Source organism: Scyliorhinus torazame, chromosome 27 (genome assembly GCF_047496885.1).
Source record: "Scyliorhinus torazame isolate Kashiwa2021f chromosome 27, sScyTor2.1, whole genome shotgun sequence".
Classification (NCBI taxonomy): domain Eukaryota; kingdom Metazoa; phylum Chordata; class Chondrichthyes; order Carcharhiniformes; family Scyliorhinidae; genus Scyliorhinus; species Scyliorhinus torazame.
In genome coordinates this window covers 31,999,341-32,027,334 of record NC_092733.1, presented here as the reverse complement: position 1 = coordinate 32,027,334, position 27,994 = coordinate 31,999,341, and the positions used below count along the sequence as shown (strand labels likewise).

The 27,994-nt window shown below is 44.5% G+C and overlaps 1 protein-coding gene across 8 annotated transcripts in view; it reads right to left on the bottom strand.

Annotated features, from left to right (window-relative positions):
- pbx4 (pre-B-cell leukemia transcription factor 4) overlaps nt 1-27,994 on the bottom strand; it is a 530,484-nt gene that overhangs the window by 114,256 nt on the left and 388,234 nt on the right. For all 8 annotated transcript variants that reach the window (XM_072491215.1, XM_072491216.1, XM_072491222.1 and 5 more), the window contains one exon: nt 299-543. In XM_072491215.1, the coding sequence (XP_072347316.1) occupies nt 299-543 (245 nt within the window). The remainder of the gene's footprint in view (nt 1-298; nt 544-27,994) is intronic.

The window sequence follows — 27,994 nt, the reverse complement described above, 5'->3', positions numbered from 1 at the left end:
AATAGTTCACAGTTTGACAGTAAGTTAACTTAACATTTCTCTCAGTTCTGAAAAATCTACCTGAAACGTCAACTCTGTTCCTCCCTCCACAGATGCTGCCCGATCTGCTGAGTATTTCCAGCATGTTCTCTTTTTATTTTATATTGAGCATTTCATTCTTTGTTTAAATTGATTTTAATGATGTAGAATGGATTTGTTTAAGGAATAGAGGTATGAAATTGGAAATGGAATGCAATTGATGGACTGTGGATGCTGAGCGGTATAACCGTTCACATTATTTGGAAAAGGTGGCTCATACCTGCTCATATTTCTCCAGCTCGGAATGGTAAATCTGCCGGATTTGTGTGAGTTTGGCTCTGTAGTCGGAGTGCTCGATGGAGTGGTCATTCGGCGATCCCCCTGATGCTGCTGCCGCAGCTGCTGCTGCTGCTGACCCTCCGCCCTTCTCAGGCCCAGACACTCCTTCAGCCAAAAGCATGTTGTCCAGTCTCATCAACTGTGGGTCCGGGGGCTCCTCTTCTTGGACACCTCGAATGCTCAGCACTGTGTGGAACAGAAGGAGAATGTTACAGTCTCTGCAATGGAAACCTCCAACAAGGTACAGCGCTGAGGAACAAAATCAGTTACTTTTGCCTCTAGCAAAAGTTGCCAGAGCTTAACACAGCACATTGCTTTACAGTACATTCAGTACAACCCTCATCCAGGCCCCTGTTACATCTAGACTGGACCAATCTAACACACTCCTAGCTGGTCTCCGTAAGCCTGAGGTTAGCTGTCACCCATGTATTAACGCACTGCAAGTCCCATTCCCCTATCGCCCTGGTAACCGCCTCACTGACCTACAGTGGCACCTAGTCAAGCAACACCTTTCTTTTAAAATTCTCATCCTGGTTGTCAAATCCCTTTTCCTATCTCAGTAATCCCCTCCAACACCACAACCCTCCGAGACATCAACGATCCCCTAATTCCGACCTCTTGTGCATTCTCAATCATAACTGCGCCACCATTGGTGGCCGTGCCTTCAGTAGTCCAGGCCCCAAGCTCTGGAATTCCCTCCCTGGACATCTTAAAGCCTGCCCCTTTGACCAATCATTTAGTTTTCTGACCTAATATCTATTTGTGTGGCTCAGTGTCACATTTTCTTCCATAGTGCTCCTGGGAAATAACCTTGGAACCTTGGGATGCTTCATCACATTAGACAGCGATGCCCACATCCCGTGAATGAATAAAAAAAGGTGCCAAAGAAGTGCAAGTTATTCTTGTTGTTATTACTACAGTTTAAAGGGAGATTCAACTTATATTCTGAAGAAACATTTCATAGAATCATCGAATTTACAGTGCAAAAGGAGGCTATTTGGCCCATCGGGTCCGCACCAGCCCTTGAAAAAAATCACCCTACCCCAAGCCCATACCTCCACCCTATACCCATAACCCAGGAACCCCACCTAACCTTTTTGGACACAAAGGGGCAATTTATCACGGCCAATCCACCTAACCTGCACATCTTTGGACTGTGGGAAGAAACCGGAGCACCCGGAGGAAACCCATCCAGACACGGGGAGAACGTGCAGACTTTGCACAGACAGTGACCCAAGGCCGGAATTGACCTTGGGTCCCTGGAGCTGTGAGGCAGCAGTGCTAACCACTGTGCCGCCGCTTTGAAATGGTTCGAAATCGTGTTTTCGGGATCCTTAAGGGGGAGGGGCAGCAGCCCCAAGTCGTGGTCCACATAGGTACCACTGACATAGGTAGGGATAGGGATGTAAGGCAGGAGTTCCGGGAGCTAGGGTGGAAGCTTAGATCTAGGACAAACAAGAGTTATTATCTCTGGGTTGTTACCCGTGCCACGTGCTAGCGAGACGAGGAATAGGGAGAGAGAGCAGTTGAACACGTAGCTACAGGGATGGGTGCGCGAGGGAGGGTTTCAGATTTCTGGATAATTGGGGCTCATTCTGGGGTCGGTGGGACCTTTACAAACGGGATGGTCTACACCTGGACCAGAGGAGTACCAATATCCTGGGGGGAAATTTGCTAATGCTCTTCGGGAGGGTATAAACTAGTTTAACAGGGGCTTGGGAGCCTGAATTGTAGCTCCAGTATACAGGAGGTTGAGAGTAGTGAGGTCATGAGTAAGGTTTCAAAGTTGCAGGAGTGTACCGGCAGGCAGGAAGGTGGTTTAAAGTGTGTCTTCTTCAATGCCAGGAGCATCCGGAATAAGGTGGGTGAGCTTGCAGCATGATTTGGTGCCTGGGACTTCGATGTTGTGGCCATTTCGGAGACATGGATCGAGCAGGGACAGGAACGGTTGTTGCAGGTGCCGGGGTTTAGATATTTCAGTAAGCTCAGGGAAGGTGGTAAAAGAGGGGGAAGGGTGGCATTGTTAGTCAAGAACAGTATTACGGTGGCAGAAAGGACGTTTGATGAGGACTCGTCTACTGAGGTAGTATGGGCTGAGGTTAGAAACAGGAAAGGAGAGGTCACCCTGTTAGGGGTGTTCTATAGTCCTCCGAAAAGTTCCAGAGACTATCATAGAATTTACAGTGCAGAAGGAGGCCATTCGGCCCATAGAGTCTGCACCTGCTCTTGGAAAGAGCACCCTACCCAAGGTCAACACCTCCACCCAATCCCCATAACCCAGTAACCCCACCCAACACTAAGGGCAATTTTGGACACTAAGGGCAATTTATCATGGCCAATCCACCTAACCTGCACATCTTTGGACTGTGGGAGGAAACCGGAGCACCCGGAGGAAACCCACGCACACACGGGGAAGATGTGCAGACTTCGCACAGACAGTGACCCAAGCCGGGAATCGAACCTGGGACCCTGGAGCTGTGAAGCAGTTGTGCTATCCACAATGCTACCGTGCTGCCCTTGGAAAAAGCACCCTACCCCAAGCCCGTACCTCCACCCTATACCCATAACCCAGGAACCCCACCTAACCGTTTTGGACACAAAGGGGCAATTTATCATGGCCAAGCCACCTAAACTAGATGTAGAGGAAAGGATTGCAAAGATGATTCTGGATAGGAGCGAAAGCAACAGGGTAGTTGTTATGGGAGACTTTAACTTTCCAAATATTGACTGGAAACGCTATAGTTCGAGTACTTTAGATGGGTCCGTTTTTGTCCAATGTGTGCAGGAGGGTTTCCTGACACAGTATGTAGATAGGCCAACGAGAGGCGAGGCCATATTGGATGTGGTACTGGGTAATGAACCAGGACAGGTGTTAGATTTGGAGGTAGGTGAGAACTTTGGTGATAGTGACCACAATTCGATTAAGTTTACTTTAGTGATGGAAAGGGATAGGTATATATCGCAGGGCAAGAGTTATATCTGGGGGAAAGGCAATTATGATGCGATGAGGCAAGACTTAGGATGCATCGGGTGGAGAGGAAAACTACAGGGGATGGGCACAATGGAAATGTGGAGCTTGTTCAAGGAACAGCTACTGCATGTCCTTGATAAGTATGTACCTGTCAGGCAGGGAGGAAGTGGTCGAGCGAGGGAACCGTGGTTTACTAAAGCAGTCGAAACACTTGTCAAGAGGAAGGAGGCAGCTTATGTAAAGATGAGACATGAAGGTTCAGTTAGGGCGCTTACAAGTTAGCTAGGAAGGACTTAAAGAGAGAGCTAAGAAGAGCCAGGAGGGGACATGAGAAGTCTTTGGCAGGTAGGATCAAGGATAGCCCTAAAGCTTTCTATAGATATGTCAGGAATAAAAGAACGACTAGGGTAAGAGTAGGGCCAGTCAAGGACAGTAGTGGGAAGTTGTGCGTGGAGTCCGAGGAGATAGGAGAAGTGCTAAATGAATATTTTTCGTCAGTATTCACACAGGAAAAAGACAATGTTGTCGAGGAGAATACTGAGATTCAGGCTACTAGACTAGAAGGGCTTGAGGTTCATAAGGAGGAGGTGTTAGCAATACTGGAAAGTGTGAAAATAGATAAGTCCCCTGGGCCGAACGGGATTTATCCTAGGATTCTCTGGGAAGCTAGGGAGGAGATTGCTGAGCCTTTGGCTTTGATCTTTAAGTCATCTTTGTCTACAGGAATAGTGCTAGAAGACTGGAGGATAGCAAATGTTGTCCCCTTGTTCAAGAAGGGGAATAGAGACAACCCCGGTAACTATAGACCAGTGAGCCTTACTTCTGTTGTGGGCAAAGTCTTGGAAAGGTTTATAAGAGATAGGATGTATAATCATCTGGAAAGGAATAACTTGATTAGAGATAGTCAACACGGTTTTGTGAAGGGTAGGTCGTGCCTCACAAACCTTATTGAGTTCTCTGAGAAGGTGACCAAACAGGTGGATGAGGGTAAAGCAGTTGATGTGGTGTATATGGATTTCAGTAAAGCGTTTGATAAGGTTCCCCAAGGTAGGCTATTGCAGAAAATACAGAGGCATGGGATTCAGGGTGATTTAGCAGTTTGAATCAGAAATTGGCTAGCTGGAAGAAGACAAAGGGTGGTGGTTGATGGGAAATGTTCAGACTGGAGTCCAGTTACTAGTGGTGTACCACAAGGATCTGTTTTGGGGCCAACTGCTGTTTGTCAATTTTATAAATGACCTGGACGAGGGCGTAGAAGGATGGGTGAGTAAATTTGCAGATGACACTAAAGTCGGTGGAGTTGTGGACAGTGCGGAAGGACGTTACAAGTTACAGAGGGACATAGATAAGCTGCAGCGCTGGGCTGAGGGGTGGCAAATGGAGTTTAATGCAGAAAAGTGTGAGGTGATTCATTTTGGAAGGAACAACAGAAAGACAGAATACTGGGCTAATGGTAAGATTCTTGGCAGTATGGATGAGCAGAGAGATCTCGGTGTCCATGTGCATAGATCCCTGAAAGTTGCCACCCAGGTTGAGAGGGTTGTTAAGAAGACGTACGGTGTGTTAGCTTTTATTGGTAGAGGGATTGAGTTTCGGAGCCATGAGGTCATGTTGCAGCTGTACAAAACTCTGGTGCAGCTGCATTTGGAGTATTGCGTGCAATTCTGGTCGCAGCATTATAAGGAGGATGCGGAAGCATTGGAAAGGGTGCAGAGGAGATTTACCAGAATGTTGCCTGGTATGGAGGGAAGATCTTATGAGGGAAGGCTGAGGGACTTGAGGCTGTTTTCGTTAGAGAGAAGAAGGTTAAGAGATGACTTAATTGAGGCATACAAGATGATCAGAGGATTTGATAGGGTGGACAGTGAGCGTCTTTTTCCTCGGATGTTGATGGCTAGCACGAGGGGACACAGCTTTAAATTGAGGGGGATAGGTATAAGACAGATGTCAGAGGTAGGTTCTTTACTCGGAGAGTAGTAAGGACGTGGAATGCCCTGCCTTCAACAGTAGGGACTCGCAAACACTAAGGGTATTCAAATGGTCATTGGATAGACATATGGACGATAAGGGAATAGTGTAGATGGGCTTCAGAGTGGTTTCATAGGTCGGCACAACATCGAGGGCCGAAGGGCCTGTACTGCGCTGTAATGTTCTATGTAATAGATTTTTTTGTAAACTGGAACAGTGTACACAGTTCTGGGTGCCACATTATAGGAATGATGTGGAGATGCCGGCGTTGGACTGGGGTGAGCACAGTACGAAGTCTTACAACACCAGGTTAAAGTCCAACAGGTTTGTTTCGATGTCACTAGCTTTCGGAGCGCTGCTCCTTCCTCAGGTGAATGAAGAGGTATGTTCCAGAAACATATATAGACAAATTCAAAGATGCCAAACAATGCTTGGAATGCGAGCATTAGCAGGTGATTAAATCTTTACAGATCCAGAGATGGGGTAACCCCAGGTTAAAGGTGTGAATTGTATCAAGCCAGGGCAGTTGGTAGGATTTCGCAGGCCAGGTAGTGGGGGATGAATGTAATGCGACATGAATCCCAGGTCCCGGTTGAGGCCGCACTCATGTGCGCGGAACTTGGCTATAAGTTTCTGCTCGGCGATTCTGCCTTGTCGCGGGTCCTGAAGGCCGCCTTGGAGAACGCTTACCCGGAGATCAGAGGCTGAATGCCCTTGACTGCTGAAGTGTTCCCCGACTGGAAGGAGATTCCTACAGAAACTCAGCACCCATGGACCAGTTGAACCAGGAACATTCCTTGTCACTATGGACGTCTCGGCACTCTACACCAGCATCCCCCATGACGACGGCATTGCTGCAACAGCCTCAGTACTCAACACCGACAACTGCCAATCTCCAGACGCAATTCTGCAACTCATCCGCTTCATTCTGGATCACAACGTCTTCACCTTCGACAACAAGTTCTTCATCCAGACGCACGGAACAGCCATGGGGACAAAATTCGCACCCCAATACGCCAACATCTTCATGCACAAGTTTGAACAGGGCCTACTCACCGCACAGGACCTTCAACCGACGTTATACACCAGATACATCAATGACATTATTTTCCTTTGGACCCACGGCGAAGAATCACTGAAACGACTACAAGATGACATTAATAAGTTCCATCCAACCATCAGACTCACCATGGACTACTCCCCAAAATCAGTTGCATTCTTGGACACACTCATCTCCATCAAGGACGGCCACCTCAGCACTTCGCTTTACCGCAAACCCACGGATAACCTCACGATGCTCCACTTCTCCAGCTTCCACCCTAAACACATTAAAGAAGCCATCCCCTATGGACAAGCGCTCCGTATACACAGGATCTGCTCAGACGAGGAGGAGCGTAACAGACATCTACAGACGTTGAAAGATGCCCTTGTACGAACGGGATATGGCACTCGACTCATCGATCGACAGTTCCAACGCGCCACAGCGAAAAACCGCACCGACCTCCTCAGAAGACAAACATGGGACACAACCGACAGAATACCCTTCGTCGTCCAGTACTTCCCTGGAGCAGAGAAACTACGTCATCTTCTTCACAGCCTTCAACACATCATTGATGACAATGAACATCTTGCCAAGGTCATCCCCACACCCCCACTACTTGCCTTCAAACAACCGCGCAACCTCAAACAAACCATTGTTTGCAGCAAACTACCCAGTCTTCAGAACAGTGACCACGACACCACACAACCCTGCCATGGCAATCTCTGCAAGACGTGCCAGATCATCGACATGGATACCACTATTACACGTGAGAACACCACCCACCAGGTACGCGGTACATACTCATGCGACTTGGCCAACGTTGTCTACCTCATACGCTGCAGGAAAGGATGTCCCGAAGCGTGGTACATTGGTGAGACCATGCAGACGCTGCAACAACGAATGAATGGACATCGCGCAACAATCACCAGGCAGGCATGTTCCCTTCCAGTCGGGCAACACTTCAGCAGTCAAGGGCATTCAGCCTCTGATCTCCGGGTAAGCGTTCTCCAAGGCGGCCTTCAGGACGCGCGACAACGCAGAATCGCCGAGCAGAAACTTATACCCAAGTTCCGCACACATGAGTGCGGCCTCAACCGGGACCTGGGATTCATGTCGCATTACATTCATCCCCCACCATCTGGCCTGCGAAATCCTACCAACTGTCCTGGCTTGATACAATTCACACCTCTTTAACCTGGGGTTACCCCATCTCTGGATCTGTAAAGATTTAATCACCTGCTAATGCTCGCATTCCAAGCATTGTAAGGCATCTTTGAATTTGTCTATATATGTGTTTCTGGAACATACCTCTTCATTCACCTGAGGAAGGAGCAGCGCTCCGAAAGCTAGTGACATCGAAACAAATCTTTTGGACTTTAACCTGGTGTTGTAAGACTTCGTACATTATAGGAAGGAGGTGAACACATTGGAGAGGTTGACAAGAATGGTTCCAGGGATGAGAAACCTCAGCTATGAGGGTAGATTGGAGAGGTTGGGGCTGTTCTCCTTGGAGAATAGGCGGCTAAGGAGAGATTGGCTAAGAGATGTTCAAAATCATGAGAGAGCTGACTGAATAGATAGGGACAAACTGTTCCCGCTCGCAAAAGGATCGAGAACGAGACAGCACAGATGCAAAGTGCTTTGCAAAATGAGCAAATGTGATGCGAGAAAAAACCTTTGTCATTGTCATACAGCGAGCGGCTCAGGTCTGGAATGCACCATCTGCAAATGTGGTGCGGGCAGGGTCAATCGAGAAATTCAAGAGGGCATTGGATGATTATTTGAATAGAAACTGGGGTAAAAGGGAAGGGGAAAAGGCAGGAGAATAGCACAGTCATAATGCTCACTTAGAGAGCTAGTGCAGACATGATGGGTTAAATGGCCTCCTTTTGCACTGTAACAATTCTGTGCAAAATAAAGAAATTAATAAGCTCCTCGTAAATGACCCAGTCGGACTTGCCTGGTGCGTCCCCAGGTTTGGGTTCTGCTTGCCAGAAGCTTCCATGAATGCAATACTCCAGAGTTAAAACTTGCCATGGAGCTACTGTACAAGTCTACCATCTAAGGTTAGCAAATCATTTCAAAAGTCAATACCTAGCTTATCATTTAAAGTGTGATATTGACATTTACCATTTTTACTTCATTAAAATTTTATATTTCTTCAAAATCCATATCAAAATTAAACTGCGATATTGAATTTTGACAAATGCTTTTAAAATAATGAAGGTCAATTCTTCCAGCATCAATAATCAGTTAAAAGATCTCAACATTGATTCCTGATTGACTGATCCAGTATTAAAAGACTTCATTTTTTATAACAAAACACATCATTTTTCAGTTATGCAGCAAGTCAAATTGGCAATCAATGCTACAGATTAAAATTAGAAAAATATTACAGTACCATATATCATAAACATTCTTTTGCGCAGTATGCTGGTGTGTTACTGCAGTGCTCAATGTGTACACATATAAAGTCACTGATACTTGTTGGACGAAGATCATGGTGTGAAGTAAAAAATATTTCTTCCTGCAGCGTGCACGGTTTTCCCACATTTTCCAGCAGAGGGAGTATGCTGCTTTATCTATCTTTTAAATACACTCCGGTTTGGGCAGCTAAACAGAGTCTGGAATGATTTCCACATACAGCCACTTTACATGGGGCCCACAACAAACATACCACCAAATCATCAGAAATAACGACCGACTTCCCTCCATTATCTGCAATCAATTTTAAGCCATCAACAGGCTACAGTCCTTCTGTAATCACCTTCAAATACAGAAAGTACGCTACCAAATTTTGCACCATATAATATTGGAAGCTTTGGACTTTGGTACTAATCTAATTTTTTCATTGTTCCAGTAGCAACACAAAATGTTTTTTTTTAAATAAAGGTGGATAAAACAAAAATATGTTCCGTCATTTCAAGTAGCTTGAATTTGGAAATCCTGCATTTAAAGTAATTTTCCGTATGCGCCTCCCATACAGGGAATTGGAATACTTCTTTTTGCAGACAAAAGGCATTTTTGGCTCAATTTCAAAAACCAACTGCAGCAATGCTGGAAATATACACCAGGTTAGGATTTTCCTTTCCGAAAATAAGACCAGCTGGTGTGCAAGACCCTTCCTCCATCCCAGATTTTGAAGGGTTTTGAATCCCTTACAGAAGCTGGATTACCCATTGTGCATCCAGTGGCATTTGTTTTGATCACAGGTCTTCAACATTTGCAGTTTTATTTTCTTCTCATAGTTTATGCAAATAGTGCTACAAGCGAACAGTGTGACCTCGATACTCAGTGACATCTCATCACTCCAACAACAATTTTCTTGCTTGCTAAACAAAACGACAGGCTTTATGTAGGGCAGAGCAACATTCTGGGATTTGATCCACATACGTGAGAGACAGGCTCCTCATGTTACAGCTGTCCATAAAGTACAACCAGGCTACGAGGGTTCAATTCCCATACCAGCTGAGAATTCTGAATTCTCCCCGTGTACCCGAACAGGCGCCGGAATGTGGCGACAAGGGGCTTTTCACAGTAACTTCATTGCAATGTTAATATAGGCCTACTTGAGACAATAACGATTATTTATATTTAATATGAAAGCAAAATATTGTGGATGCTGAACCTCTGAATTAAAAATGGAAAAATGTTGGAATTGCACAGCAGGTCAGACAGTGGGGGAAGCAATAGCGCTAACATTTCAGGCCAATGACCGTTCATCAGAACTGGGAAATGTTAGGAATGTAATAAAGTGAATGGGGGAAGTGTGAAACAGAACAAGGAGGTCTGTGAAAGGGTGGGACATAGGTGAGATTAACTGACAAAAGAGTTGGTGATGAAAGGCCAAGTGACAATGGAAACAGAAGATGTTTCCAGAATCACTGGGATTGTTACAGTGTAGAAGGAGGCCTTTCGGCCCATCACGTCTGCACTGGCTCTCCAAATGAGCAATTCATTTGTCCAGAGGAGGGATGAGTGGCAGAATGGAAAGGGGCTCAATCGAACGGTGAGGTACTGTTCCTCAAGCAGCCATTAATGAGCTTCAGTGTAACACTGCAAGAAGCTATGGACAGACAGAAAGAGGGAGAATTATAATGACAGGAAATCATAAGATCGTGTGTGGACAAAATGGAGATTGGACATTTTTCCTTTCCATTTCCCTTGCTTCTATTTTCGGATGGCATCTGTTCATTACTCTGACATTCTCACCTCCTCTAGACACATATTTTCTTACTTCACGCCCATTACCATTTCCTTTGGGTCTTGTGCCACCAACTCTTAATTTCTCCCGCCTTTCACCCCATCTTAGACCTTCGCCTTTTGTCCTTTTCTCCCCACTCACCTCCCTTTCACCTCATTACATTTCTAAATTTTCACAGTTCTGAGGCAAGGCCAGTGACCTGAAACATTAATGGTTTCTCTCTCCACAGATGCTGCCTGACCCACTGAGTATTTCCAGCATCTTCTGTGATTGTTTTGCTTAGTCCATGCAAAGAACAAAAACACATCTGCAGAAAGAGGCAATGTGATTGCACAAACTTGGGACTAGGTTTTTATAGACACACTGCGACAGGAATCATTGCTCAGAACAACAAAAGCAGAGCCTGGAGAATTCCTGGAGCCCTGGGAACATCCGGAGCCCCTTAGCACCCCACCCCAATGAAATGGATCAAAAAATAGACGTCAATAATGTTAATACAATAAAAAGCAAATTATAATGCTTTAACTTACAACCTTCTGGTGGGCAGTTCAGCTTTAACTGGGACCCCCCAGGGCACAGGCCCCAAAGGACAGTGTTGTTTCACCCTTGTCGAGAACCTTACAACTAATTTGGATCCAATTTTCTCACACCGTTTCTCCTTCTTCACCGCTCAATCTTTCGGTTACATATTTATTTCGGCAGGCGTAACAATATAACAAGTTTTACATTTTGCACGTTTCCTGCCCTTCCAGGAACATTGTGTCACCTAAATTCTGTCACACTGACAGTTTGCTTTGAGCTGTTAGGTATGTATCCATGATTATACGATGCTTACCATTATAGTTCACTTTCAACCTCCCAAGGCTAGGTGTTGCTGTGACACTATTCCATTTGCACTTCATAGTCATAGCATTCTCTCATGTTACTTTCTCCCAGACAAACCCTACAAACATTTGTCCCTCACTTCTCACTGCTAACAACCCATTCCCAGCTGGGTTCCTACCTTTACAGTTTTTTGCTCCGGGGATTTTTATTCAGTGTTTTTTTTCCCGTTTCCCTGCTCTTTTTGTAAGCCCCAGTTTCTTTTTCTCGTTTACTAGCCGGTATCTTTTCAAAATCCCAATAGCTTCCCGCTGTTTCCTCGACCTTCGGTATTTTCCAGGTGCCAATCATCCTGCTACTCAGAGCCTTTCCAGACCCCAGGACACTCTCCTGGACCTCTGTCTCCAGTCATTCTTGCATAAATTATACAGAAAATGTGCAGCTTAAACAAAATGAGACTGCTGCTTTCCCAGCCCCGTGGCAGTTAAGCTCCAACAGACATGGGGGAGAGTGGATAACGGTGACAAATGAGATGTCAAATCATGCCGCTCTCTCAGATGGACAGAGAGGATCTTCTGGCAGTATTTCGAAGAAGAACAGGGGGGCTCTCCCCGTGTCTTAGCCAATATTTATCCCGATCCGTCAACATCCCAGAACAGATTATTTGGTCATTATCACATTGCTGTTTGTGGGAGTTTGCGATGCACAAATTAGCTGCTGTATTTGCCACATTACAACAGCGAGTACACTTCAAAAGAAACTTCCTCGACTTTAAAGCACTTTGGGGCATCTGGTGATCGTGAAAGCTACTATACAAATATAAGTCTTTTTCTTTTGTTTCCATAAAGTTTGCGTTTCTAAGTGATGGGATCAGCTAGCTTTTATATTCCAGATTTTTGATTAACTGTATTTAAATTGCTGCCATGGCAGGATCTGAACCCATGCTCCTACAGTATTATACTGGGTCTCTCAACTACTAGTTCAGTGACATTAAGCTACCACCTCCTTCTTTCTGCCTCTTTCTATTCTTTAACGTTCAGCACTCTGACTGGTCCTGTGATCCTCTTGTTGTGCTTTCTAGTTTCTGTCTGCCCTCGGCAAAGGGGGAAGAGGAGAGATGGGACGAGATGGCACTAAGATCGAGAGAGGGTGATGCAGCTGGGAAGAGATGTGATGGAGGGAATAGAGCGAGAGGGAATCCATGGGATGTGGGGCTGAGGAAGCAGATACAGGGCACGGAAATACAGCTCTCCGCCCCCCCCCCCCCCCCCCCCCCCAACGTTCTTTTCTTCTGTTGCCCTGCAATTAACTTATTGTCCCAAAGCATGTCAAAGATCCTGGCTAGATTCTATCCCTGACCCACTGACTACACCTTTACTTTCAAGCTGCACAATGAGTAAAAGAATGAATGGGAGTGAAATCAGAGTGAGAGAGAGAGAGACAGAGAGAGAGCGGGAGAGGAAATGAGAAAGTGAACGAGAAAAACAAAAAAGACAGTGAAATGGAGAAGGTGAGAGAAAGGTTAACAGAATAAACACAGAAGGTTAAAGAGAGATTGGACAGAAACCAAAAAATACAAAGAGAGGATCACAGGACAAGTTCAGAGTAATAAGCATTAAAAAATAGGGACAGGCAGAGAGAAGATGATGGTATAGTGGCAATGTCACTGAATTAGTAATCCAGAGGTCCTTCTTGGCAGAAGGAAATCTGCATCCTTACCTGGTCTGGCTGACATGTGACTCAAGACCCACAGCAATGTGGTTGACTCAACTGCCATCTGAAATTGCCGAGCAAGACATTTAGTTCAAGGGCAATTAGGAATGGGCAAAGTATGCTGGTCTCACCAGTAATGCCGACATCCAATAAATGTTGCATTTTAAATGGGACAGGAGAGCCAGCAGCTTGAAGACAACAGACAGACAGGACAAGAGCAACAGGAGGGCCATTTACGCAAACAAGTTTCCAGATGCATGCACCATACATCGCACGGGCAAATTTATATCTCGCAGTTTAATGGAGTATACAAAAAGAACAAAGGACAAATTGAGAAACCCTAGCAACAGAAAACACGCCTCCCAACTGGACTCTCAATTTACACCAAAATAAAACTGGGGAAAGAATGATAGAACCAACATAATGGAGGGCTTTACCTGTCTAAGTGATGGCCAGAGATCAGCTCCCATAAAGGACTTTGGTTATTTGGCTAAAGTTGAGGAACTGGTAAACTGCAGGGAATAACAGGAGTTAGCACAAATGTTGCCACTTCCAACACATCCCAATCTTTCATCTCAACCAAAACAGAAAATATTGGACAATCTCAGCAGGTCTGACAGCATCTGTGAAGAGAGAAGGGAGCTAACGCTTCGAGTCTGGATAACCACAGTAGTGTCAGTAAATGTACAGCCCCAGGTAGCCATTTCTTCAATAACTGCGGCATTTTTATTTGTAGGTTAATCTTCTCGCCCAGCAATGGAGATTGCGTCACCTCAATCCATTCAAGCGAACACTGAAACCTAGTAGCATACACTCACTTCATCTTTTTACTGGCTGAATATTTAGAAGGAGCACAAGGTTCGGAAGTAGAAATGACATCCCATACATTTTGGGCTAAAAGGAAGCACCAGGGCAGAACACATCAAGCGCCTTCATCATTCACTGTAAGGGATAGTGAAAGCTCCACTGATTGATACTTGGATGTGTCCTGAAAATTCAATTGTCGTGAGACAGATTCAGTCCGTTGGGGAGAAATGAGGTGGCGTTCATAAGATGCTGAAATGCACTGGGCCCAATGTGAGAAACTTGAGTGGGATTTAAGGTTATAAGTCCTGTCCGCATATACTGTGCACACGTTTCATGCAAACTAGGCACACGCTCGTTACATGACAGCACATTGGATGTATTGGGCATGGGAAAAGCCTCAGGCCTCCCTGCTCAATAATATGGGGAGCCAGTGCTCAATGTGCATCACAATTGGCATCAGCCAGCACATTATCAGTCCAATGTTTGCTGTAGCTGGAAGCGAAGTGCCAAATAAGCTGACAGAATCAAAACTGTAACATTTATCGTCATACCAAGTTGACATATCATAAAGTTGTAGTGAATACTAGTCTGGTGTAGATTGCTTTGCAGGAACACTTTCCATTTCATTTTCATTTACCTTAATGTATAAGACATCGAACTGCATGCCATAAAGAAGGGTGATACATCTATTGATAAATGGTTAAACTCTTAAACAAACTGGTTAGCTTGGTTAAACCTCACATTTTCCTCAGTTACATTTCCAAGAGTGATCGTCATTTAGTCAATAGAACATTTGAAAATGAGCAGTATATGTTAGAGCAAGGTGTCATGCAGAAGCAGAAGAAACTTTTATAAATCATAGAACGCCTACAGTGCAGAAAGCCATTCGACCCGTTGAGTCTGCACCAACCACTTAATCCCACCACCCTACCCAATAATCCCTTAACCTAACCTACACACTAAGGTAATTTAGCATGGCCAATCCACCCAAGCTGCACATCATTGGACTGTGGGGAGGAAACCCACGCAGACACAGGGAATATGTGCAAACTCCAGTGCCCAAAGGTGACAGTGTGGTGTTTGCACGTTCTCACTCTGTCTGCGTGGGTTTCCTCCGGGTGCTCCGGTTTCCTCCCCACAGTCCAAAGAGGTGCAGGTTAGGTGAATTGGCCTTGCTAAATTGCAAACACAGCGAGTAATCCAAAGCCGGAAATGAACCCAGGTCCCTGATGCTGTGAGGCAGTTGTGCGAACCACTGTGCCACCCCAATGTTCAAGTGTAAATTTTCAAGTTCCCAGGTGATGGAACGAAGGTCTCAAGCTTTCCCAGGCTACAGCTGCTCGAACTGCCTCTAAAGAGTGGCCTCCCACTTCTTGGCTTCAGTACGGTCATCAGCGAAAAGCCTTCTGAACTGTGCTACCACTTTTTATTCACTTCACTGTGAGCTGGGAAAGTTCCAAACTATCTAGTCAGGATGTGAAGCCCAAAGGCAGAATTTTACGTTACCCCCAAGGTGGGCTCTGAAGGGGAGGGAGGGGGGGATGGGAATCCCCCCAGGAACACACCCGCCCAAACGCAGACACAATTTCATGCTTGGGTGGGCAAGGCCTCAGGTAGAAAACTTGCCCATTCACGTATTAAGGCCCTTAAGTGGCCACCTATGGTGCTTTTCCCACCCAGCTTTAATATTTAGGCTGGTGTGAGCGGGAAGGGTGGGCAAGTGACATTAAACCTTCCGCCCCCCCCCCCCCCCCCCATCTCTGGTGTGAGGGGTGAGAGGGGGTCTCACTCCAAAGGTCCCCTCAGAGTTGGGGCGCCTTCCTCTCTGGGATGTTGGAGCATCGGGATATTTCTCCCCCGCCCCCCCTTCCTGGGACTTAGTACCAGGCAGAATGCTCCGTATCGCTGAACCGCTGTGCCTGGCCAGGTTGACGAGCTGTTGGCTGATAGCTCTCATGGGCGGTACTTCCTTCTAAAGGTGGATGGAAGTCCTGCCCATTAACATTCAACTCTGGAGTGAGTGTGAAATGGCAGTGAGAGCTCGCAAGTCGGCGGCTGTATGTTTGGCACTGACTCTCGGGATGGCAAGTACTAATCGCGCGCCATCCTTAAAATCTTACCCCAACTATTCTTTCACCCACCCCTCCCCAGTAATATATTCATATTCCATCTCTCTCCATCCCACTTTTCTCGCCACGACTGCCACACAGATTGTTTCAATCCAGTGCTCTCTCATGCAGTATATCCTATAGCTATTGTTTGCGATAGCTAGTCTCAGCTAATTGTACAAGGGGAGAGTTTCTCAATACCAGTGTCTGGAATGGAGCTGTTTGGGAAGCATGGACATGGACACGGTGGGAAGCAATCAACATGGACTCAGTAACGAGAAACAGAGCGCTAAGCATTGGATTGTGGAAGAAATTATGGGATGGGGCAGTCAGTGTGCAACCAGTGACATCAAACCTAACTGCAATCATTAATAAACAAATTAAAAGTTAGTTTAAATCATTCAAAATCTATTCCAGGTGCATGCAAATAAACTGTATAGAGTATCCTGAGGCATATCCCTAAATCTCCCAGACCAATAGTAAACAAAGCTTTCAAGCTGGTTCAAAAAATGGACTCAATCCGTTAATCTTTCAACTTCAGTTCTCTTTTCAGCCTACATTTTTGGTAATTATGTAGGCTCTCTGCCCAGGTCTGAAAAACACAATCTTCACGAAAAAGGAGCCCGTTTTGTACACGGTGATGAAACAGCACCATTTCACAATCAATTTCCAATAAGTTAACATTCTGCAGCTGTTGTGTGTGGAGTAGCAGACATACAGCACCAAGAGGTTCATACGCAGTGTGAAACTTGAAAACAAACCTACTGTTTAATACAAGAGCAGGGCTGGCTGATGAAAGGGCTGCAGTTCCAGTTTTCCCCATTAGCCTTACTTTAACACAGGGTGGTATGTAAAGCAAATGCTAATGGCAACATTAAGGTAACACTAACTGGCATGCCCCATCTTGCATTCATGTGTGAGAGGAGATTGGGTGGGCATAACTGTAGGAGCTAAGAATGGGCCTATGGAAATTCACAAGCAACTGATTTTCACGAGCGTTACACAGAAACATGGCTTCGTTCATATTTCCTTGCTCATCTGCATTCTCCCACATTACAACTACGGAACTTCATTAGTTCATTAACAAAGCTTTTTAAAGAGTTGTCTGCTATGTTTTTGAATCCTTTATGTTACAATTAAAAAGTAGAAGAAAAGCTTGCACAATTTAATTTTCTTAAACATGTACTAAAAAAACACAAATAATGCTTTGATGGTTTTGTACGAGCAGGAGGATAAAGAGGGGATGAAAGAAAGAACATGGTGCATAACTCTTGTGCTTTTGTTGGGTCCAACTGTTCTTGATTATTTCTGGTGGATTTTATATTCCAGTTTATTTTTTGGAAATGTTGCCATAAATTACCATCGGCAAGATTGGCATAAAATGTTGGCATTTCTTTTTCTTTCAAGGGATGTGGCGTCACTGGCTAGACAAGCATTTATTGCTCATCCCTAAATGCCCTCGAGAAGGTAATGGGTGAGCTTCCTTCTTGAACTCTTCAGGTACATCCACAGTGCCGGTAGAGACAGGGTTGCAGGATTTTGACCCAATGACAGTGAAGAAACAGGATGATGTGTTATAAACCCATCCTGCATTCCTATCAGACAAGTCACATCCCAGAGTAGAACCTGGCTTGATAGACCCCAATTCTTTCTTTAAGAAACTGATGAGGGCAGTTACTGAACAGATTCACAGGAGTTTGCTTACTAGCATTTAACAAAATAACACATTTATTAACCAAGACAAAAAGGTTGGAAAGATTTCAATGCAAACACCAATAAATGAGTCAAATTTCTTCACCCCAGCTATACCTGTACAGATGCACACATTTGTAAAGATAACATAATTTACAATATCTACCTTATACTCTAATATCCACAGTAAGAATGCAGTACATGTAACCCAATATGCTAACCATGGTTGTGTACACCAGGGTCCAAAACCAAGTGACCGATGCCATCCAAAGCAGATATTGTGAATTTCTTATCAAGCCCCCCTCCCCAGACACATGTCACACCGTGAGCCAACTGGCCTCACTAAAACTTTGTCCTTCTCATGAAGGTTTCCAATCTCCACTCTTGAAGAGCGCACCTCGGAATTCTCCCACAAACAAGGCTTTAACTTGGACATCTTCAACAAGGGTGCACTTCCAGGGTTTCAATCTCTCCTTCCAATGTTCCTTCCCCCTGACTCTCCGTGTACACTCCAACTTCCCCAACCACGCACACTCAGATATTCAGTTGTGCCAAGCAGAGTATCACTGCTCCAAAGGCCCACACAGTAAGCAGTCACCAACATTCAGGCGTCTCCTTGGATCTTCTGGCTTCTCTCAATTCTGTTGAGGCAGTTCTGTCTCGTTAATTCAGAGGGTTTTTTTCCCCTCTGCTCCTTACTTTTAACTTCACTTAACAGGACCTGTTTCAGATTGCCTGTCTTGTCCCCCAACTAGATGGTCTGCATGGGACCTCTTTTCTCCCTGGCTTGAGACCTTCTTTGTTTTGGGACTTGCTCCCTGTTCCCCTCCAGTGTCCTGCTCTTTCAGAATAGCACTGCTCTCTCAGCTCATCTGATCTTCTTTTCGCACTGTTTCACTTTGGGTTTTCTTTCCCTTCCGCACAGGCATGCAGAGCTAGATTCCTGGTTGAAGATATAAAAGGAACAACACCAAGTGTGCAGGGCCATTCACTGGCCTGAAGTCATTGAAATGGACCAACTGCGCATGTGCAGCCATTCTCTAGCCAGCACATGCGCAGACACTGTCAGGGCGTTCTGGGAATTCTAGTTTCTGAACTCCAATTTAAAAGGTAAGTAAGTTTCTTTCTTTTTTGTTTGGGTTGTCACAGGTGTGGGGTTTGGAGAGGAACTTGCAGGTGGTGGTGTTCCCATGCTTCTGCTTTCTAGGTGGTAGAGATTGCAGGTTTGGAAGGTGCTGTCAAAGGAGCCTTGGTGAGTTGCTGCAGTGCATTTTGCAGCTGGTACACACGGCTGCCACTGTGCGTCAATTGGTGGAGCAAGTGGATGTTTAAGGTGATAGATGGGGAGTTAATCAAGCAAGCTGCTTTGTCCTGGATGGTGTTGATCTTCTCAAATGTTGTTGGAGCTGCTGTGATATGGTACGAATTAAGTAATGGCATGATGGGAAAACTGGTCAATGGGAAGACTGGTCAAAATGTTTGATACAATGTAAGAAAGGCTGAACTACTCATTCCAGCTCACCAGGCCCATGTAAAGAATGCTCACAGTTCACCAGACCCCTGTAAGAAATGCTGCCCTAACCATTTCAGACTGTAAGACTGATGAGGCCAACTCTGCATAACTTGAAGTCTGAAAAGATCAGCAAAGGTCAAGCCATTCCAAAACACCAGACCTCGGCAACTCCTGATAAAACTAACTCGTCATAACCCAGGGCCGTAGGAATTAAACAAGATAAGTTCAGGAAGAAATAATTCTATTCCGACCTTTCAATGTTCCCTCCAAGGACAAGATAATTGTATGAGTGATGTGACCAAAAAAGGTCTGTTCTATGCTTCCGTTTGTGTTTCCGATCAAATTCCTGACTATACTGTTGTCACGCAATCTTGATAATGATAATGTATAAATATTGAGCTAATTCTCTGCGAAAGCGCAGAACTTGCGAAAGACTCAGCAGTTTTGTTGACTGCTCTCTGACTTCAAGTTTCAGCCAGTACTGCAGCAGTCGTTTTGAAAATAAAGCTTTGTTATTCTGTCTTAACGAGTGTGTTGAATCTTTCTACTACAGAAGTGGGAAAATATTGACTTTAGCACTGCAGTCTTCCAGGTAAATGGAGAGTATTTCATCTTGACTTGTGTTTTGTAGATAGTCCAAAGATGTGCAGGTTAGGTGGATTGGCCATGATAAATTTCCCTTGGTGTCCAAAAAGGTTAGGTGGGGTTACTGGGATAGGGTGGAGGCTTGGGCTTAAAGTGGATGCTCTTTCAAAGGGCTAGTGCAGACTCAATGGGCCAATTGGCCTCCTACTGCACTATAAAGTTTATGTTTCTATGATAGACAGGTTTTGGGGAGTCAGGAGGCGAGTTACTCACCATAGAATTTCAAGCTTCTCACCTGTTCTTAGCCATAGTATTTATATGTCCAGTTCAGTTTCTGGTCAATGATTGCCTACAAAATAGTGGGGGACTCAGCGATGGTAATGCCACTAAATGTCGTCAGACAGTGGTTAGATTCCATCTCTTCCATGGAGATGTTCATTGCCTGGAATTTGTGTGGCATTAATGTTGCTTGCCACTTGTCAGCCCAAGCCTAAATGTTGTGCAAGTCTTGCTGCATATGATCATGGATTGTTTTCAGTATCTGAGGAATCACAAATAGTAATGAACATTGTGCAACCATCAGCGAACATCCCCACTTCAGCCTTATGATGGAAGGAAAGTCAATGATGAAACAGCTGAAAATGGTTGGGTCTAGCACCCTACCCAACACAACTCCTGCAGCCCATGATCGGGGACTGAAATGATCAACTAAAAACCATAACCATCTTCCATTGTGCCATGTTGTATCACTCCAACCAGTGGAAAGTTTTTGTCAATTCCCATTGACTGCAGTTTAGCTCAGGCTTTTGATGCCACACTCTGTCAAATGCTGCCTTGATGTCAAGGGCAGACAATGTTGTCAGGGCCCATATCCTTTACAGCAACCAGTGCTTTCAGCCATGGAGTCAATCAAATTGGCTGAACGTTGGCATCTGTGATGCTGGGGACCTCAGGTGGAGGCTGAAATGGATCATCCAGGCGGCAGTTCTAGCTTCAGCCTGGTCGTTTGCACTGATGTGCAGGGCTTCCCATCACTGAGGATGGAGATATTTATGGAGCTTCCTCTTCTAGTTAGTTGTTTTATTGTCCAATCATGACTGGATGCGGCAGGACTGCAGAGCTTAAATCAGATGCATTGTCTGTGAGATCGCTTAGCTTTATCACATGCAGCACCTGCTATTTGGCGTAAAACTAGTCCTGTTTTATAGCTTCACCAGGTTAACACCTCCTAACATGCTCACCTGCACTCATCACAGATTCCCTATAGCGCAAGAGCAGGCCATTCGGCCCGTCTACTCTGCACCGATGCTTCGAAAGAGCACCCCATCTAGGCCCAATCCCCTGTGCTAACCCCACCTAACTGTTGGATACTAATGACCAATCCACCCAACCTGCACATAGAACATACAGTGCAGGAGGCCATTCGACCCATCGAGTCTGCACCGACCCACTTAAGCCCTCACTTCCACCCTATCCCCGTAACCCAATAACACCTCCTAAACTTTTTGGAAATTTAGCATGGCCAATCCACCTAACCTGCACGTCTTTGGACTGTGGGAGGAAACCCACGCAGACACGGGGAGAACGTGCAGACTCTGCACAGACAGTGACCCAGCAGGGAATCGAACATGGGACCCTGGTGCTGTGAAGCCACAGAGCTATCCACTTGTGCTACCATGCTGCCCTAAACACCAACTGTGGCAGGAAACCGGAACAACATGGAGGAGTACTGATTCGTCAGCGAGCGATATGTGATGATCAGCAGGAGGTTTCCTTGTCTAGGTTTGATCTGATGCCATGAAACCTCATGGGGTCTAGGGTCGAGGTGGAGGACTCCGAGGGCAGCTCCAACTCTACATTATCAACTGTGCTGCCACCATGGTGGGTATATCCGACAGACAGGACAGACCCAGGGATGGTGTTGGTGGTGTCTGAGGCAGTAAAGTATGATTTGGCATGACTAGGTCAGGCTGTTGCTCGATTAGTTTATGGGATAGCTCTCCCAATTTTGAGCCAAGCCCCCAAATGTTAGTAAGGAAGGATTTGCAGGGCCAACAGGGCTGACTTTGCCACTAGCAGTTTCTGTGCCTAGATTGATGCCAGGCGGTCGGAGCAGTTTCATTCCTTTTTGACTTTGTAGCGGATATTTTCAGTGTTAGGGTACCCAATTCATTTTTTTCCAATTAAGGAGCAATTTAGTGTGGCCAATCTACCTAGCTCGCACATCTTTGGGTTGTGGGGGCGAAACCCACGAAGACACGGGGAAAATGTGCAAACTCCACACAGACAGTGACCCAGAGCTGGGATCGAACCCGGGTCCTCGGCGCCGTGAGGCAGCAGGGCTAACCCTCTGCGCCATCGTGCTGCCCCGTTAGGTGCAAGTTAACTATGTTGCTTTTAATGAACAAAAGAAATTCACACATTTAAAATCTATTGATGTTGCTGGTAAGTGGAAAGGTTAAAATTTTCACGACGGAAAATGAATTTTTTGCCGATTAGCAGCAAAGTGAATCCAGCTGGTGCTACATTCAGTTCGTAGCCAGGAGGTACTCACATTTCGAGTTAATATTCCAGTAAAGTTTCCTATTTCTTTGTTTCAAAAAAAATAGCTGTAACAAAATAATTTGTTACCTTGTAATAACTTAGGTAGAATACAGACAGGCGATGCCAGGAATAGCCTTGTTGATTGCTGCCAAAGCTTCATTTGATGATGTCTCATTTATTTACCATTAATTACTCATTTCAAATTGATGGGAGAAGCAGCACGAAGGCACATTAATATTAAGTCTTTCATGATTAAAGGCAGCACAGGGTATCATTTACAAAACTGGGTCTCGGTTACTAAGCACACAGCAACAAGCACTGGGTTTCAACAACAGCTGACAGTGGAGGTGGTTTTGCTACTGTTATATCTAAAAATAAATAGCTGGCATTGATTAGAGGGGGGTGGGGAGGGAAATTAGAATAGGCTTCTGTCAACACAGACACTTGCACCACATCAGGAATGGCAGTGAGGCAAGTTAAACAACTTGCTTCAAACTGCAGCTGGTGTTTGGCAGAGACTTGGGAACAAAGCATGCAGCGGCAGGTGGGGACATTACCTAGCAGGCGCACACAGGCAGCACCACAGGCTTTTTCAGAAATAATTTGGCCCCAAGTATAATTTGCTAGGGTTTTGTGACCTCCTCGGGGTTTAACTAAAGGATTCTCGCATCCCCTACACCGTGTGTTAAGAATTTTCCAGTCATTCAAATAGCTTGTGGTTAGGAAAAATCAGCAAAGCGCAATAACTGAAAGTTTTCATGTCTGATTGCCCCTACCCTGGGTCAAGCGAAGGTCAACAGTTCAAGTGCCACTCTTGGGAACACCTATCTGCTTTAAAGCAACAATTTTCTCTCTGCAACTATACAAAACATTCCTATTTCAGCTCTTCCATGAGCATGGGGATTAGGAATTTTCTGTATGGAGAATCCTAGGTATAAACCTGCTGCACCATTTATCTTTGTCATACATCTTTCTTAGTCAATTCTCACTTGTGTGTGTATCTAGTTCCTTACAGCATGGAAGGGTCAGAAATACCCTATGTATTAATGCAGAGGTTTGCAAACTAGCTCTAATGCAATGTGGTGTTGTAGTTCTAATCAGTGACTCTGGGATCTGTGAGGTTGTCAGAATTCTGTTGCCTGGGGCCAGTCACAGTGAGTACAGTATTGCAAGAAATCTATATTTTCCCTCATTGTTACTGCTGTTGTACATTATTACATTTTCTTTGGAATGATAGCACTTGTTGGCACAAAGTTGCGACAGGAAGTCCCAGGCCTGTTTCAATACTTGCAAAAGGTCCCCCTGTACAAAATAATTTGAGAGACTGTAGCAAAGTATTAACCTCAGAAACTAATCTTCTGCAGGCTAGTGTTCCATTTATAGATCCAAGAAGTACAGAAGGGCTCCACGCTTTCACTTGCACGTCTTCTTGGCGACACTAGGGTGACTTTTTCCAACAGTTATCTACTAAAAACTGCATTTATGATTTCAGACCCTGGTGACAAAACATGATGGCAAAGTGACTGCCTTTGACACTAACCGCAGGCCATCTCGGAAAGTGGGTCAGGCTGCGGGGGCGGGGGCGAGGGGGGGGGGGGGGGGGGGGGGAGAACAGAGAGATATAGAAAAATCACAGCTGCAAAGTCCCAGCATTGGCACAGATCCAAGATGGCAGGTTTCACGGAGGCAAAGAAACATGTATCAGATGTGGCTTCCCTGGCAAAAAAAAGTCAATCTTCCTCAATCATTTACATTTAGTTTCGGCTGTAATAGCAATTTTCCACTGTCATGTTATTTTTTTTTAATATAGATTTATCATCAGATCAATAGTGTGCTGACACTGAACAGAGTGTATCAACCGTCAAAACGATGCTCTTCTGAATTTAAAAGCAACTCCAGGTTTGTGCCAATGTCAGTAATACCACTTCTGACAGTGAAAGCTGTGTCTGCAATACTGTCAGCAGTGTAGTTCTATCACCTTCAAGCACTATTCATTTCACACTGAGAGCTAGTTATTAGTTGGCTCAATGTTTGAGCCCTGATTACTCTTCACCTTATACAACATTTCAGATTACCAATTGGTCCATGGCAACACTATATAACTCCCTACATAAGAAGGTGAAAGATTTAGAATATAGAAAGCTTTCCTCCAACATTAATGAACCCACACTGCTCCATTTGCTTTTCTCTTGGGTGAGGAAGTATTAAATTGCTGACATTTTTTGAGCCTTATTGTTGCTGTAATACTGTAGTAGCAGTACAGCGTTACCTGATAACAATGCCCACTATGCTAAAATAATTTAATGACTTGTGTAGGAAGGAATAAGATTGACTGGTTCTACACTCAATAAAAAAAAGTTACTAACAAAGAGCTTTGCTGTATAATCGAGATATGTTTTATGCATAAGTAAAATATGTATAAAATATGCCAGGTATATAAAAAAAATCTCATTCTGCTCAGATCACACCAGCGCAAGGAAGCTGCCAAAATCAGAATAGAGCCAGCCTGTAATCTCCATGAGCACACTGCACATAGAGACTGCAGGATGTTCAAAGACACCAGAGCTTTTGGATTTGTAAGATATTAAGGCTTTCTCCCATGAAGACTTCAGTGCCCTTGCACCTGGCTACAGATTAGGTTATTCTTCATTTATGCACAGTTTTCATTTTCCAGAACAGAATTCCCTCAAATCAATGGTCCTTTCAGTCTCCAGTTGATGTTATCACATCTGCACCATGGCCGGCTGGGAAAAAGGTTCAGACACCAGGAGCTTACAAACGTAACTCCTTGGGATACTACAGATCCAAGCGGATGACCCTCACACAGGAGCAGAAATAATCTGAAGATTTTCTTCGTTTTATGGGGGGGGGGGGGGGGGGGGAATTGGATTCCATTCATTCTGACCCAAAGGCAATGACATCTGCAAATACAGCGCAGTGAGCAACGGTTGAACTTTTTTCAGGTGGCTCGTGTCAAATTTGTAAACAGACCTCCGTACGATCCTCATTAAGACATGTAACTGCATTATTTGTATTGGCATTTTATTCTTTGAAACTGACCCAACAGGCGGCACGGTGGCATAGTGTTGCCTCACAGCACCAGGGACCCGGGTTCGATTCTGACCTTGGGTGACTGACTGGGTGGAGTATGCACATTCTCCCCATGTCTGCGTGGGTTTCCTCCGGTTTCCTCCCACAAACCAAAGATGTGAAGGTTAGTTGGATTGGCCATGCTAAATTGCCCCTCAGTGTCCAAAGGTTAGGCTGGGTTACGGGGGTGAAGCGGGGTTGGTGGATCTGGGTGGGGTGCTCTTTCAGAGAGTCAGTGCAGACTCAATGGGCCAAATGGCCTCCTTCAGCACTGTAGGTGTTCTATGATTCTATCTTAAGTTACTATCTGCATTTTGACGACAAGACAAAGAAAATATCAATGTGTTTTTTTTAATTCTTCTACTTCCTGCCCTTGCTTTGATCACTATTCTCAAATTTAAATGGACGAGGTGCTGTAAACCAGTCTATGTGACGGAACTGTTCTATTAGATTTGCACAATGACAGTTTTGTACTCCGAAGAATGTTGTCCAATATTTCAAATAACACCAAAAGTTATTGATGTTAATTACTGAATTTGAAAAATCTATAGAACTCAACAGAAAAACAGTAATTATACTAATAAAAACATATAGTCATGCATTCGGATTCCAGCCCACTCCGTATGTATACAAATACCACGTACATACAGGCACAACTTCAACACGGATTAGAAGGTCCTATTAAAAAACTTGATCAAAAGCATACACGAGTCACAAAACATAGTTCACATTTTTTATAATGATGAAAAATGCATTTGTTTGCAATTGTGTTTCTCATCATCCATGGAAAGAAATCACCAGAATTTCCAGTACAAATCACTGCACCTCTCCCCCAGCAAGGGTGTAGACATTTGTGCAATAATAGAGCCAGCAGTTCCTGGATGTATAAAACCATTTCATTGAAGATGAAAAGTACAGATGAATTTCTGCTTTACTGCTTCTTTTGACTCCCTTACACTCTCTCTCCCCCTCTTTTGGTTGAATAGGATGACCTGTCCCTTCATGTAGCAACAACCGTTACAAAGGTTTTCACTGACTGGAAACCACATACAGCTGTGGTCAACCTCTGGGATCCCAGTCATTTGGGGGAGTGAAATGTGGGTTTGGTTCCTCAGAAACACTTCGAACAATAGCGACTCGTCAGTTGTGGGTGGCTCAGTTGCTAGCATCCTTACCTCTGAGTCACAAGGTTTGAGGTTCAAATCCTACTTCAGGGTGTGAGCACAAAATAAAATCAATTGAAGCTCTGCCGACTCAGCTGGGCGTAAAAGATCAACTAATTTTTTTAAAAAAGTCGGGATATTTTCCCCAGTGTCCTTCCACTAATCCGTCAGACAACATCAGGAAAGAAAAACAGATTATCTGGTCACGATCATGTTGTTGTTTGTGGAAGCTTGCTGTGCACAAATTGAGTTAAACAGTACACCGCACAAAAAATACTTAACTGGAAAGCGCTTTGAATACCTGGTCACTGAAAGGTCTGATCTCAATGCAAGTCTATCTTTCTTTTTTTGGTTTGCCTGTTTGAGCAGAAGGGTAACGCTGATGTGTGTAGCTGTATGTCGAACAGCTCTGTCACAAATAAAATACAGTACAGCAGAAATTACTGTGAAATGTAATCTGAAGTGTTCTCCAAATACATTTGCAGATTTTGCAAATAAAAATTGATAAATAAAGAACGGTCTGTGAGACACATTAATGATGCCAAGAATGCATCAATAGTCTTTTTAAAGGACACAAGAAAAGTGAAAGTCTGCGTTGGTGAGGTGGTAAATATTATTTTTCACGAACACACATCATCTGTCAGTGCACACGCCCCAGTTGCTCCTTTCAGGCACAATCACGGTTTTAAAAATGCTGTTATAGTAATATCTAACTGCTCACTGATGAGGCATGTCTTTATTTATGGACATGCACATTCCCAGATTGTGAGACTATGGCATACCGTTTTAAAAAGTTATTTGTGTGAAAAACATTTGCCCACAAATGGATGAACAGCACTGTAACATTTATTTCCCATCACCTCCACTGCGCTAGAGTATGAGTGGATGGGAAAAGGTTAAAAGTACACTTAAGGTGCACTAGTGTTTTGGAACTTTAGAAAGAGGTATGCTTTTCATAAAGGCTACAGAACTTTAACAATGTCCATGCTTCAAGCATTGGACATCAGGCAATTTGTACAACTTTTATTTTTGATTAGTGATCTGCCTGCAAGTTGGCTTTACTTTTGATCCATTCTATATTTTAAAAAAACTATTCTTCACAAGTATAGGTTAGATGTGAACTCTAAGAAAACGATACAGACATCAAAACAATCCTTTTATTTAAAATTTTCCTCATCAGTTGGAACATTCGACCAGAATCACTTTAAATTTGGAATGATATATTTAGCAAACAGACTATGAATGGGCAGAGTTTACCGTTCTTCACTGAATGGAATGGATTTCTTTTAAAATTTCAAACTTCATTGCTCTCTAATAGTTTCAGATTGGATTGAGTTCCCCAGCATCTGTTATTTGCTTATTTTGAATGGACAAAAATCTGATAATTAGCCTTGTGAGTGGGTTGATTTGAAATA